Source organism: Mesitornis unicolor, unplaced genomic scaffold, assembly GCF_000695765.1.
Source record: "Mesitornis unicolor isolate BGI_N332 unplaced genomic scaffold, ASM69576v1 scaffold12279, whole genome shotgun sequence".
Taxonomy (NCBI): Eukaryota; Metazoa; Chordata; class Aves; order Mesitornithiformes; family Mesitornithidae; genus Mesitornis; species Mesitornis unicolor.
Genome location: NW_010206601.1, coordinates 32743 through 48288, shown reverse-complemented (window position 1 = coordinate 48288; position 15546 = coordinate 32743). Strand labels below are relative to the sequence as shown.

The 15546-nt window shown below is 39.5% G+C and overlaps 1 protein-coding gene across 2 annotated transcripts in view; it reads right to left on the bottom strand.

Moving 5' to 3' along the window:
• Window positions 1-1993: 1993 nt before the first annotated feature.
• CKAP5 (cytoskeleton associated protein 5) overlaps window positions 1994-15546 on the bottom strand; it is a 39935-nt gene continuing 26382 nt past the window's right edge. Inside the window, exons 28-43 of one of the 2 annotated variants that reach the window (XM_010191829.1) lie at window positions 15098-15247; window positions 14502-14705; window positions 13148-13283; window positions 12155-12348; window positions 10391-10563; window positions 9108-9281; window positions 8551-8671; window positions 7679-7858; window positions 7027-7214; window positions 6554-6629; window positions 5589-5777; window positions 5355-5492; window positions 4729-4812; window positions 4476-4635; window positions 3219-3373; window positions 1994-2725 (exon numbers count right to left, since the gene is read on the bottom strand). In XM_010191829.1, coding sequence (XP_010190131.1) covers window positions 2471-2725; window positions 3219-3373; window positions 4476-4635; window positions 4729-4812; window positions 5355-5492; window positions 5589-5777; window positions 6554-6629; window positions 7027-7214; window positions 7679-7858; window positions 8551-8671; window positions 9108-9281; window positions 10391-10563; window positions 12155-12348; window positions 13148-13283; window positions 14502-14705; window positions 15098-15247 — 2577 coding nt within the window. In that variant the 3' untranslated portion in view covers window positions 1994-2470. The remainder of the gene's footprint in view (window positions 2726-3218; window positions 3374-4475; window positions 4636-4728; window positions 4813-5354; window positions 5493-5588; window positions 5778-6553; window positions 6630-7026; window positions 7215-7678; window positions 7859-8550; window positions 8672-9107; window positions 9282-10390; window positions 10564-12154; window positions 12349-13147; window positions 13284-14501; window positions 14706-15097; window positions 15248-15546) is intronic. The other variant, XM_010191830.1, reaches the window with a different exon arrangement.

Genomic DNA, 15546 nt, shown 5'->3' with positions numbered 1-15546 from the left:
AGCAGTTTGTGGACCACTGAGGACCCAGCAGTACAGGAGTAAACACAGATTCTTGACTAGCCAATTCATTCAGCCCAATTTTCTCTTAAAGTAATCATGAGATTTGGAGACTGTCCTTTCTCCTTATGACATCACGTTCCTAAGCTGCTCATTCACAGTGCCTTCTAATGTCTACATTTTTATCCTGACCCTTTAACTGCTATCCAGTATCTGTGACAAGTTGCATATCTACGAGGGAAACCAATACCATGTAATTTCTGGAGTAAGTCACTTAATTCTGACTTGTTACAAACAATACAGAAGAATCATTTTTAAAATTCAGTTTAATGTTATTTAAATATTGTCTGGGCTAAAGATTAGGCTTTATTAATTTATGTGCACAAGTTTTAGTTCAGAACCCCCAGGATATTAAGTCCAACCAAATACTACAGAGACACAGGGCAAAAAACTCATTCATAGTAAGCAACTAAATCTTCTGCTACTCAATTATTCCTGCACTTCACTTCCAATTCAGCTTCAAATTTAAAATAGTTGTATGCAGGTTTGCAGGCATTGCTGTTTTAACATCCTGAGCTAATTAACAAATAACTCTTTGGAACATCTGCAGAACATGGTAAAGGAAAATACGGATTAATTTAAATGTCAGTAAGTTTCAGAAAGCAGCTGGTAACTGAGAGGTAGTGGCAGTAACTCCAGTGCCAGTCAACACAAACTATTCACAAACAGCCCCAGTTTAAGTGCAAAAAGCCTCAGCACTTACCAGTAAGGGCCAAACCTCCACTTGTCATACAGCTCTGTTCCACAAGAAAGTGCATGCCCACTTCAGGTTAGGAGAGGAGACCACTAAATCGAGGTGGTGGAGCAATGAACAGCAGGCATTGTCTATTAACACAGGATGGAGAGCACTCACAAATCACCTGCTATCACCATAAGCACCAAGCAGTATTACATCAACTGCAACCCCGGCCCAGGGGTCCTGTAAAAGGAAGATTTCAGCCATTTGCAGAAGCTCTGGCATAGATCTGTTGTACACGTACTAGTTCAAAGCCACATTTTTGCTGTTATCAGGCAAGACAGTTTTAGTAACAGCCCTAATGCAGAGACTACTGGTCCACAGAGCAAGCAACAAAAGCAGCAGTTACATGGAACAGATTAAAATCTAGAGCAGAAATGTGCTATTTTAAGCCTGCCTGTCCAACTCTTCAATAACTCTGTTCCAGCTGTGCAACAATGTGCAATTTATGCTTCACAACCAGCTCTCACAAGGGAGTGCATTAGTAATGTGAAAAGACATCACCTCCTTAGAGATGATGAAAGGGCTAGAAAGGCTACACAGTGTATGTCTTAACCTTCATACTTGTAGCTGCTGAAGGGTCATCAGAAGACATTCTTACAGGAAAAGCAGTGGCTACAGCTTTCACAGACTAGCACTACCGGGTGTCTTAGTTATACAAAATAGTAGAGTTTACTGACATCAGATGCTGAAGAGCAAAAAGAATGTGGTGGTGAGGTCTACCTGCAACAAGGAAGACTGCTTAACCAAATGAGTTCAGGATAAACGAGTTCACTGACTGTACATCACTGCTAATCTATTCCATATCAACAGCAGCAGGCTCCCTCAACAAAAGCGTTTGTACACAGATTGGACTAAGCTTAATCTGAGTAAAGGCATCACAAGGACTAGATAATTTAAAATAAGCATTTCAGCAAACTAAATATTCTCAACTTACTCTCAAGTTATGGAAACATATTCCAAAACAAAAAAAACAACTATATGAAAAATGCACTACTGCTCCTAGAATTAAGAGTGCAAAGTCTCAGGACTGCACCCACAGATAGTATATATATTCATTCATCTTCCTTATAAGATATCCAAAACCCAAGATTCATGTCAAGAACAGCTTAGTTCAAGTTTCTAGATGCCCAGTCACTAACATTCAGAAATAGAGTGACTTATCTAACCAGCAGTCACTGCTGTTCCTATAGAGGCTGGTATAGTTAATGCAAACTTTATTTACAAAAGACACTTAAATTAGTTACTTCATGCCATGTGTCCATACAGAATCAACAGTTCAAGGATTACATGGAGAAGAATTCACAAAATTAAAAGTGAAACCACTAAAGATCTTCTAAGTCTTAAGAACTAGGAAAAGATCTTAAAAGACAATTTTACAAATAAAAACAAGTTATGAGAAACTAGTCTGAGAAAGATGATGGTTGTTTACAAGTCTGTACACTAAAACTAATACACAGACAGCCTTCTATTGTCAAAGAGATGCTCACTGAGAAGCAGAGTATGTACAAATACTTGTGCCACAATGACTCAACCCCCCAAAATCCACTGTATTATACATAAACCAGTTTGTATACATTAGGCCTAAATGAGGCCATTTAACTATGAAGACTTCTAGTTTAGTAAACTAAAGCTGAAGACAGCCCAAGCAACAGTGATGCTCTCTCTCTTGCATCTTTATTTGCGACTGCTTTTTATTCTCTCCAATCTTTTTTTCAAGTCATCAATATTAGCTGCTGCAGAAGAGGGTGAAGCCAGAGTAGTTCCAATGCCAGAGGAATGAGTCTGATTGGAGTCCAGGTCCAGATGTTGGTACTGCTCCCGTGACTCACGGAGCTGGGAGAGCTTACTGTGAAGCATATCTGTAGAGGATGCAACTGTAGGGACTGTTGGTTTAGAGAGCAGGGACGTCAGAGGTGGTCTGTCTTCCTGCTGCAGTGAAGGAAAGTGAAGTGTTAAGACAGGTGATGGCAAAAGCGATATAAGAATTATATGAATTATAAACCATAACCAATGGCTTTTTGTCTTCACAAGCAGCACTAAAAACAGAGGAGAGAGATGGAGCAATAGAGTACACGTGATCCGGAGCAATAAAGTCAGAATCATGCAAAGCTAACTATAATGTATGTTAACCTTTTGAGAACAGTAGTTAAGTTATTTGAACCCTTCTGAGACTTAGCTACGTGGCAAGAGAAGATACCAAACTACAAGGCTGTATAAACAACCTGCATGTACACCAGTCCTGCAAACAAAGCAGACTAAAACATAAGCCTACTTGGCTAAGCAATGAGTTTAAAGCCAATGAAAGACCATCAATTGACTGGAATCTATCTCTGGGACACAGAAACCAGTCATCTGAATTCTTAAAAAAAGTGCAAATGAACTGCCTCCCCATGGGATTTACAAAAGTTGTCAAGTACAATACCTTTGCGTTGTCAAGGCCACAACGCTGCCTGAGGATTTTTAATCTTTCCAAGTAAACCGAAGGCCCCACTTCTTCCCCATTTGTGTTTCCTACAGATGAAGATACAGTGTGGGCAGAAGCAGGAACACATGTTCCTTCCATCTGAGAAGAAACTCCTGGAGGATGAGGGGAAGGGGAGAGAAAAAAACTAAAATTAAAAACATCCAAAAAGTGTAAGCCTCTTGGTCAGCTCCTTGAAATACAATGCAATGAAGAATCAACCAACCAACCAACCAACCTATAAACTACCAAGCTATTTGCATTTACTAGTATAGGCATATCAGCCCTCTCATTTCCTTGCAAGAGTGACAGTTGAAAGCCAAGAAAAGAAATAGAGACATTTAAGAAGTGGCAGAAGAGCAGCTCCAGACATAGTGCTGAGGCTGACAGCTGAAGACGACAGTGGAGGGGAGAGGAAGATGCTGATGTGGATCATCAGTAACCATAATGTCCAACAGAGAAAACTCAGCAATTATCAGAACACATTTAGGAGGTTCTGAAAGAAACTTGTACAGTCTTCCTAAAGTACTTTACAATACACAGACAGGAGAAGGAACAGTAGTAGGAAAAAAGTCTAAAGTCTCACAGGACACTGAAATCTGAAAGAAATGAAAGTTTAAGACAGTCTTGCCAGACTGTGTCAGCTTTTACTGCCAGCTAATAATGTATTACATTCCCTTCCTAAGACTGCATTAAATACTCACTTGTGCTCATCTGCTATGAGAAGACTCACTAACAAACTTAGAGCAATTTATCCAATTAAAAAGCTGATTTATTGGAAAGGGGTCATCAGAAAGACTGCTATAGAAAAAGTTCAAGTTATTTAAAATAAACTTTGATTCCACAGTAATCAACACTCTATCAGAAAATCTTCTGTACAGGAGAACTGCAGAAACAATTCTTGGTATCTGACACATGAAGCATAGGCTAATGTTCAACCCACACTACAGGGTAAATAAGTGGTTCTGATGTGTGTCAAAGCCTTTCAGATCTTGTCTACATTTAGATTGATGATGTCTGTAACTTTTTTTTTTTGTAAACAAGAATGCCCAATCCCTGCAAATGGTGCCTCATGAAGCAACGCAACTGCCAAGAAAATATGTGAGTTGCTTCAAAATCCATGAACATCTGCAAATACCAGTTTCTACCAGGCAACACAGCTGTTCTCCTTATATCTCTGCTTCTCATAAATCAACCAAGTTCTGTTGTCATGTGTACCTGTAGAAGTGGCAATGCGTCCTTTCCCCTCCCGTTCTGTTTCTATCAGCCGGAGACCTCTTTCCACATAGCTCTGGAAGAACTGAGAGGAGTTTTTCAGGAAGGGCTCAATGTCTGCATCAGAGTATTTTTTTTTGTATTCATACAGCTCTGCCAGACCCTGTGAGGGAAGAGTTCCTGTGCATTACTACAACTGCTGCACATACCATTCTAATGTATCAAGCCCTCTTCCTTGCAGGAAGGGAGCACTTACCTCCTTAGTGTTCTCCTTGGAGCCAATCTTCTTAAATATTTCTGCCAAAATATCGTTAACTTTGGCCTTTGAAGCCTTTTCCTCCTAAATAAATAAATAAAAGGAGACTTCTAAAGCAAAGTGAAAAAAATGAAGGGAAGTTAGGCAAACCCACAGTGCCCTCAGACTGGCTAGCTGGATACACAGCTTCCAAGATGAAGAAAATCTTGAAGTGATGAGGGTTTTACATAACTACTGCTTACACAGAATGAGAGTAAGGACATCATCAAGCTGTAGGATTCATTCTGCAAAACCACTGTTTAAAACCTGCTTGGATTATGGTTAACTTTAGTAGATTGAATGCAATAACATGTAGCATAAAACCTATGCTAGGCACCTGAATATCCTGGAAAGCACTTCATCCTGGGATATGATGCACAGAATATTTAGGTAATAATAGAAACACACTGCAAGTTCCCAAAACAGCCATAAGTAAAAGTGAAACTAGAAGATCATTTCCAACACTATGCATTGCATGTTGGAAATACAATTACTACTTCATATTCCACAACCACAAAGTTGATGTTGTTTCTTAAATAAATTGCCTTACATTCCCCTCTCCCAATGAACACATTTACATTACTTACTGTGCGAGAAGCCCCTTTTTCTGTATCCTTATCAGCTTTGCTTCCAGTCTGGTCCATAGAGTGTTTCACTGCTCTACACAGGTGAGCCTCCAGCTCAGACTCATTTTTGTTGTCTATCATTGTTAAGTGATCTAAGATCTAAAAGGAGAAAAAGGGGAATAAGAAAAGAAGGAAGAGCTTTAGAGACTGCATGAACATCCAGTTTAAAAGCACATGACTAGTGACTGCTCTGACCTTGGGCCCTTTCAGCTTGCACAGGGTGTGAAGCAGAGTCTTCAGCGTCCTTATAGGAAACTCACTCTTACATTGCTTCAGTTTCTCTTTGGGAAAGACCTTCATGAAAATGTGGATATCCAGTAGAATCCGATCCAGATTGATGCTATTAATGGTTTCCGGAAGAAGACGCACCATTCTCCACAGACACTGGAACAAAAGGTTGACTTAAAGCAAGATAACTCAAGGACGAAGCATTTAATTATATAAGGAGATTATACAAAACTATCATCAAGCCATTTCACTTTGCTACCACATAGAGACACACACCATGTCTGTTTGTTCAAGCTATATTTGCACTGGCACATAACATACTTTATAACTAGCTGCACTGTATCCAGATCCTCCTTTACAGCTTATGCATAAAAGTAGCACTGGCTTCACCAATAACAGGAGATCAAATGCTCTGCACAAAGAAGTTGCAGCATAGATATATGCTACGTACACCCCCACATAGTGCAAATTCTTTAAGTTTAGCCTCATTTAGAACACCTAAGTTGTCTCTAAATCATTCCAGTTACAAAAGGGTATTATATAAAAAAAGATTGCACCCATGCTTTAAATGCAGACATTTGCATGTTCACTCTGCCTGTCCTTAGGAATGGCAAGATACAAGCCATCTCCAGGCCAGGACTGCTTGAATCCATAGTACAGTGCTGTGCCTAAGCAAGTAAGCCCAGCAAGGGACTGCACGCCTCTGCATGGAGTTTGTATTAGTAAACACAAGCTTCTGTAAACAACTAGCAGGTGTCGAGCTCCCTCCTGACATACATGAAGTCACTGTATGTAGCACCTAATTATAAGAGCTAAGAGAGAAGTATTACAAGTTATGGTCACCACTTTTTTATATAAAAAGTATATTTGTTCTTTCAGCTCAGCTGATTCAGATAAACCAAGCAAGCTCAAAACCTCTACTCCAGGCTCACCTTCATGACAAGTTCTGAAAACTTTGGAGAGCTGGCTGTTGCTAACAGGCTGTCTTGCAGCAAAACAAGTAGAGCACTAGAAGGAAGAAACTTATAATAGTTACACAGGAAAAGTGCTACACACAAAAGAAAGATATCAACTCCCCACAGAATACCGCACCAGATACTGGGGTTAGTCCAGCAGGTTACATCATGTTGTATAATAGCTCTCTCTTTCCACCATATAAAAAGAGTTTTAGAGGCAGTCTGATGAACTACAAAGCACATAGAATCATACTAAGCTGGTTTGTTTAGCCTGTCTCCAGCTCTGCAGCTTGTGCAGTCAAATCAGTGACCGTTCTTCATTAATCAGCTGAAATTCTACAGACATCATAGTTTGTTAACAGAACAACTAACAAATAGACTCAGTCATTCAAGGAACACAAAAGAACTGGTGAAGAGAAGCAGCAATTGTGCAAATTTTCATTACATACCTCAAGATGTTGGTCTGATCAGACTTTTCCAGAACTTTCACTACCAAGAGGTTGACTGATCGGATGACCTGCTCACTGTCCTCAAGGTCTTCAATCCGAGAATCCAGCATTAATGTAATAAGACCATGCATTAGGTCCTTCAGCACACCAGTGGAGGCCTCTCGAGCCAGACTCTCTATCTGAAAGAGCTACAAAATTCAAGACAAAATTAGATTTTTTTCCCTGCATGCAGTGTTCTAATATAGGGATTTATCTAAACTACACTGTCAAAGCTATTTGACACTCCCCTCACCATCATTAAACAATAAAAATACAACTAGGAAGAAAGTAATTTCTACTGAGTGACTTCTGAAAATTCTTAGGCCACCAAGTAAGTACTCTAAAGGTAAGGAGTATTAAAACATTAATAGAAGTGTTAGAGTGGCTGTATTCTGTAGATGCAATGAACAGACCTTTTTCCCTTCCCCAGTTTCTCATTTCCCCCTTTCTCTCAAAAGGTGCATTGGTGAGCAGACAATTAGCAACAAACCTTCATAAATAAGACTCAGTAGTAAGCTAACCTAGGTACAGGTCAGCTCTGGACAGATATTCCATTTCCCTGCAACTTCTGCACAGAAATGATTTGTTCTTAACTTTTAGATCAAAGCCTTACCGAAATCATGCTCCCAATAATACAGCTGTAAAGTTTGACTATTTCATCTTTGTCTAGCTTCTCATCTGCCATGTGTGTATTGTAGATGAGCCGAAGTTGCATAAGCGTAGCTATTAGGAATTGGTCAATGTGGCCAGACATAGCTTCTGCTTTGTCTTCCTGTCTGACAACCTCATCAATCTAAGATTGAAAAACAAAACACCCAAATAAAGTCAATATAACGTGAACAGTGCAAAATAACTATAGCTTTAATAAAACTTTTCTATAAGAAAGGTCTCACCCTCACCAATCCATTTGCCACGGCACTTGTAACTCTAAGCTTTAACCTCAAATCAGTAGTCAGACTTCTACTGCTAATCCAAATACAACCAGTTATTGATCTTTTAAAGATCTACAAACCTGCGCACAGATGAAAACATAAAATGCTGCATTATGGATTCTGGAATTGTTAGTTTAATGAAATCTTCTGAATAAAATACTTCTAAATAGTTAAAGCCACCCTAGAAATACATAAAATGTATGAGGAAAGACAATTCTTTCATTGAGGATGCGTAAAACAGTTTACCTTTAAAAGTTAAGTGTCACTGGTTTAACTGGCTTTTTCAAGCTCATAGCACAGATACTTGACAAAAACAGATACATGCTTTTTTTCCTTAGTGCTTCTGTGTTAAGAGTGTACTCTACATCATCCAAGTGGAATTTCTATTGCTGAAGCGAGTCAGATGGCCCCTGTGCACTTAGTTTTGTCACCAGGGAGATTCTGAGCGGAGTCCATGTCACCCGACATGATAGCTCCGCTACAGTGCAACTCATCACCCTCGCAGATAAATAGTTCAGTACAGTGTGATTAGTTGCTACCTTAATTCTCTTACCTGTGCCAGAGCCTGGATGCTTGTGTTTATATCACCACTGGCTACTTGAGAAATGACAAAGTTGATAGTAGAAGCTGTGTTACTGTGCATGTCATCAAAGTGTGGGGACACAGCACGGATTCTAAACAGTTGAAGAAAGCAAGGTTCATTACTCTTTGGAGAGACTGCTCTAAATTACACTGAACTGCTATACAGCAGTGATGGCTTAGAGACAAGGGAAAAAGACAATCCTTCACAGGGGATATTCAAGGAAGGTATAATTCCTTTTAACACGTCTGTTGCACTATTTGTAAAGACACTGATGATGCAATTACAAACTCCAGATCCTTTTACTAATAAAACACATAAGCAGAACTCAGGTTTTTCATTAGAAATAACTGCTCTCCAGACTCCAGTTCAGTACAAACTGTCGCTTTGATATCTCTCTCCAAATTAGCTGACACTACCTTCTCACATAAACAAGTCTGAATGTAGAAACTAGCACAGTCAATTCAGTTTCTCAGAAGACTTTTTAGGTAGGCCTACTGGTTTCACTCAGGTGTTAAAACGAGACTCACTTGGGCTCAGGAATCAAGACTGGTTCAAAGATGTCATCTAGTTTGTGCTGTACAAGTGCTGGCATCTCACATCTGACGCTACCGTTGTCGTTTTCAATTTCATCAAGATCCAGCTGAAATTCCCGTGGAACTGTATGCGTTGTCTCAGAGTGACTGCCCATGTTGCGATTTTGGCTACAGAAACCAGGAGAGAGGTGTTTAATATAAATACACAAGGGGCAAGAGCACTAGCACTAGCATCCACTGGCAGCCCTAAAGCTCTCAGAACAGAATAGCACAGATTTTGAAGTTCTGATTTTATTTTATTCTGATTTTTATTCCTTAATAGCTCCCTTTGCCTCTTCCCTAGCCATTAGTAAAACAAGTTTTTGTAGGCCAGAAAAACAACTGCCAGTTACTTGCCTTCCTAGTTTCTCTTTTAACTCACCATGAGACCCCCTGTATCCGTGACAGGTGGCTCATTAATGGAACACAGCATTGGAGTGGTTTTGGGGTTTGTTTTTGTAAATGACGGATGCATATGTACATAACAGCCTTGCAAGCTCAGCTGAGCCTACGAGTCCCAGTGTCCCACATGACTTTTTCTGTATATTCGATTTCTCAAGGAAATGTTCTAGTACATTGTTCCCAGAGACTTTTATTCCAAGCTAATGAGCAGGGAGGTAGCCAGGAACACTGTTTCTAAGCTTTTTCTCTCTGAGAGTTGCTTCAAACTCTATGATTCACACATGCTCATCCAGTTCTGTGCTGTGCCTGCCCTAACAAGTTACAAACAGGGCCCAATCAACATCAAGTTTGATGTAACACAGGAATATCTCCCAATATTTCTAACAGCTGTCTAACATGAAAGTGCCATGTCTGTCTGCAGTATGAGCTATAGTCACCTTGGCAGAAACCAGTATTTTTTGTTTCTTTAAGTTAGAGATCTGTAAATAACCTAGAACTGGCCATGGTAAATCTGTCACCCTCAGAAAAGGACGACTAGGATAGAAATTGAAAGATACAAGAGCCTTGCTACCAAGGAGTTAGTGGGCAGTACTTACATCCTATAAGTGCGATACATAATTCTGTCCATGGAGAAGCAGTGAAAAAAGGCACAAGACCATTTAGAAAGATTTCAAGACAGACAAGACAAAAAAAAGATTCAGACATTTTGTTTTCTATTATTTGGCCAATTTTCACAACATGCAAAGATGATGATACAAGAACTAAAACAACATTGCCAGACATGATATTAGCACATACACTATGCAGGCTACAGATCATAATGCATCATTACATACTTGAGTTTGGAGGACACGTCCTCAGCTGGTCCCTTCCGCACCATGCTGGCATTAGTGTTGATATTTTGAGTACGCTGAGGTTTCTCCTCTGCCTGTCTCACTGGAGCAGCAGACGGTCTCTTGGCTGACCGTTTGATTCTTTCCTCCAGCATGCTCATGTCTTTCTCAGAAAGCTGTAACACACAACGCTTTCACTCAGTTTGAATTGTACAGTTTTTAGAAATCTTGGTCACCTACAGGAGGTGTACCATTTACTACAGCAGACTGAATTTCTCTAATACCAAGGGTAGGAACTGTCAATACTTTCATCCAGCAGCAATCTAATAGAGCTACTCTGGACTGTAAGATGCTACATCAGAAGCTAATGAACTCATATTGACAAGCTGTAATACTGAATACAGCAATTTCTAGCCCACATAATTTCCAAGAAACAAATCATCTTGAATTCAAACTATGACACTATCATATGTTTCTAATTGTTGCTTATATTGCTAAAAAATACAAACCAAAAAACCAAGCAAAACAAACAAAAAACCCACCAAAACACCAAACAAAAAACCCCCTTCACCTTTCTATATCCCCTATTAGGAGCCCAGGCAATGCTTTAATACTACAGACTCTGCCACAGAAACCAGGGTCCTTCTAACAGTTGACCTGTTCAATATACCCATAATTCAACTTGAACACAAGGTAAGCCAGCTGAACACTCCAACTCATGCAGTGAAAAGAATCACATTTACTACCTGCTTACCTATAGGACCACAGATTACCAATAACTACATTTCAATTGAAGTGGCTGTGACAATTTTGTGGGAAGTACTCTCCAGCATCCCTAGGATTTGGAATCCTTCCTGAAAAGCCGTACACTTCAGGATTAGATTGACCATACTGAATCTCTGGAAGCTATGGTTAGGAGGGGCTAAATAGTTCAGGTGCTACAGTTCTTAACCTTGAAAATTCAAAAGCAAATGGACTAGATAACATTGAGGAGGAGGCAGATTGCACTTTGAACAACAGTTAAAATAAGTTCTAAATGCTGCTAAACATTACCAAGACCACAAATTCAGAGAATAAAACAGGGGAAAAAATGGTCTAACAGCTTTTGATTCACATTAGAATTCAGTATACTTAACCTGTTAAGAACAGTAATTTTAGACAACACAGTGAACTAGCTTTCCATTGCTGGAGACTGGAAACTGAGTCTTACCACCTTTAACTTTTACTGCATTTTAGATTACACAACTAAGTATGACTTCCAGAGAACAAAACAGCAGCAATACAGAGCAACACAGTACGGCCACAGACCTTAAGTACTGGAGCACACTAAGTTAAAGCAAACAAACCAAACCTACCAGACTTCAACAGCAGAGCAGTTGGAGATGGACAAAAACAAATGCCAAGAGTACTTGATGGAGCCCCAACAACTAGCCTTTTTGGCCAAATTAAGTTATCCAAATATCATTCTAAGTCACAAAAGTTACCTATAAAGTTGACTATAAAGCAAGTTGTTACTCTTATTAAAATCTATGGGTTTAGTTTTTCATTCATGAACCTCCAGGTTATATATATTCCCACAATCAGAAAGTAATCAACTAATTTTTGGACGATCTATGGTATAGCAAGTTATTTTCAACATTACAAAATGCTCTTGACACCAACAGCAAGATGTACCATGAACAATTGTGGGCAAAACAGTGCTAATTCCCTATTTTTTATTTGGAAAAAATTAGTAATAAAAAAAATCTTATTTCCAGTTACACTCACATTTCCAATCAGCTTGAACACTTGGTCACCATGAACATTATAGACAGTCACAATGGTGTTCAGTGCAGCATTGCGCACAGTGTTGTCCCTGTCACCAATGTGAGTTGCCATCTCTTTTAAGGCTTTCCCTGGAGTTGGCTGGCATACATTCATGCCGTAGGATTCAACCAGACAACCAAGTTCTTCCAGGCATTCTAAAGGAAGAAAATGACATGTGCACATTCAAGTTTAAAGCTGCTGGGAAGAGCACCCTCCCAATTTCTGTGTTGCTTGCACAACTTGAACATTCACTGTAGAGAAGTGTCAATCACAACGCTGCTGATACATATACTGCTAGGTGATTTATGGGATGAATAGTAAACTAAAACTTCTGACTAAAAGCTGTCAGTCATCCCTACACCCTTCAAACATTTCCCATTACTGTATATGAGCAATATTACAGTCAACTTCACATTTAGGTAGTTTAGACAGTTGTGAGCTTGCAATGCTATGTTATGTATGTAATTCCACTTTCTGGTTACATCAGGATGAGCTATTCTCAAGGTGACTAAGGAGTTGTTTGAACCACAAACACCTTACCACAAATACTTTCTACAATAAAGCTGAGACAGATGTACAGAGTAGAGACATTTAGTTCCCAAAGTCTTGATCAGATTAACTGATTCCCTTAGTCCCCTGGACGATAGTATTGTCACTGTTATCTCTAGCACCTTTTCAATAAGACAACAAGCCTACGCAAGGGAGACTCGAAATCTTAATGCTGATAGGAATTTAAAAAAGATTACTCATCTTTGGAAAGTACAAAGACACCAAAAATAAAATGCAAGACTACTTTAAGAGCCGATCCTCTAAAGACTTAACAAGTATTTGCATAAAAAGCTATACATAGGCAAATCTCACTCCACCAAACATCACACACTGGGTTTTTCAAGATGAAAACCAAAGCAATTTCAAGTACTTTGCAACTGCCCAGTTCATCATGCCATTTCTCACCTGCACGCTGTTTTGAGTTTTTGGATTTTGTTCCTTCCATGATGAAAGTGAACATCTTGCTGGCTGGATAGATGAAACACATCCTGTTCAGAATAGCACGTACATCCTTGCGGATGACATCTTTCGGTTCTCCTACCTAGTGGAAAAGTTAAGAAAAAAAAAAAAGGGAGGGGAAATACAGACTATTTTAATACAGTCTCATGATACTGTCAATTTGTCTAAATAACATTAGGAAAGCCAGAATTATTCTCAATGCAAAATCAACTTTTGGTAAATGGCTTTTAAAGGCAAATATGCAATAAAAAATTCATAGAATTTTTTAGATTGCAAAAAACCCTTAAGAACACCGAGTCCAACCATTAACCTAACAATGCCAAGTCCACTACTAAGCACATCCCTAAGTGGCACACCTACATGTCTTTTAAATATCTCCAGGGATGGCGACCCAACCCCTTCCTTGCAGTCTGTTCCAATGCTTGATAACCCTTTTCAGTGAAGAAATTTTTCCTCGTATCCAATCTAAATACTCTCAGCACAACTACAGGCCATTTCCCCTTGTCCTGCCTCGCTACAATCTCCTTTCAGGTAGGTGTAGAGAGTGATAAGGTCTCCCCCAAGCCTCCTTTTATCCAGGCTAAACAACCCCAGTTCACTCAGCTGCTCCTCATACGATTTGTGCTCCAGACCATTTAAGAGCTTTGTTGCTCTTATCTGGACATATTATAGTACCTCAACACCTTTCTTTTAGTGAGGGGCCTAAAACTGATCACAGTATTTGATGTGCAGCCTCACCAGTGCCAAGTACAGAGGGATGATTGCATCCCTGGTCCCGCTGGCCACACTATTTCTGATACAGGCCAGGATGCCATTGGTCTTCTTGGCCACCAAGGCACACTGCTGGCTCATATTGAGCCAGTTGTCAAAAACACTTTCAGGCCCTTCTCTGCCAGGCAGCTTTACAGCCACTCTTCCTCAAGCCTGTAATCTTGCATGGAGTTGCTGTGATCCAAGTGCAGGACTAGGCTTTGTTGAACCTCATACAATTGGCCTCAGTCCATTGACCTCTGTCCAGATCCCTCTGTAGGGCCCTTTTATCCTCAAGCAGATCAACACTCCCACCCAACTCGGTGCCATCTGCAAACTTACTGAGGGTGCACTCAATCCCCTCAGCCAGGTCATTCATAAAGATGTTAAACAGAAAGGACCCTAACGCTGAACCCTCGGGGACACCACTTGTGACCAGCCACCAACTGGTCCATTTACAATATATTTGTAATAAACATATTACAGTGTTTGATAGTGTCCTGCTATGCCTCATGAAAAATAAGGTTAGTTTCTGTACAATGAACCATACCTTGAGGACAAGGTATGGGATGAAAGAGGATGCTTCATTTTCAGTAAGGTGATACTCTTCTTGACTCAGCAAACTGAAAAGCAATTTAAGGTATTCAAGCGTTTTCATCAAAACACTTGTGTTGGTATCGAAGAACCGCAGGGTAAGCCATTTTAAGATTAGATCCAGACAGCTGATGACTCCATCTTTTTCACTCTCCAAGTGCTTGAAGTGAAAGAAAAAAAAAAGAGGCGGTTGTGCAAAATGAAATACACTGTTCAAGAAAAGAACACAGGCTGAGGAAAAGCTATGCCCAATAAGATGGTCTGCATTTATTGGTCAATTCCTAGAATTGTAAGTACTCACTTTTAACTTACACAGCTTTCTGAAACTCTACGAGAAGCCTCTAGTGAGGAATTTTTCCCTTCTTCCAAAACTCAATATCAACTTCATCATTCCTCTGAAAATTATTTCTACGTATGTTAAGGTTTCAGCTTCACAGAACAACAATCCCTGGCTTATCAGAGAATTCCTATTTGATTTTAATTCAAGCAGAATCTTTCATAGCAGAAAATAATTCTATACAACGTCACCTACTACCACAGATCCAAACTCACCTCAATCATAACAGCCAGTGCTTTGTTGTGGTGCTGAAAGTCTGCATGAAACATCTCATCTTGTAGCCATTTGGCCACACAACTGGACATCTGAGTTTTTAGCTGCTCAATATATTCATCACGGGGAGTAGTGAAATTCCACTTTAATATCTGTAAAAGGCAACATTTGGACATCAAAGCAAGTAACACCTTTTTTCCCCTGAGATAATCTGCAAATTGCATCCCTTTTAATTCTGCTTTAGAATCTGTTTTCAAGATCTTCTCATGATAAACAAGTAATGGGAAAAATTCAGTGGTGTTTGCTCACATTGGCTTACATGAAAACCACTTCACATAGAAAAAATTTATCTTAATTATGATAACTTAAAGTGCCAGTTTTTAAGCTACAGATAGGTCTATTTACTAGCAAGTTACATAATATACATAGAATAGAATAGAACAAGTAATAG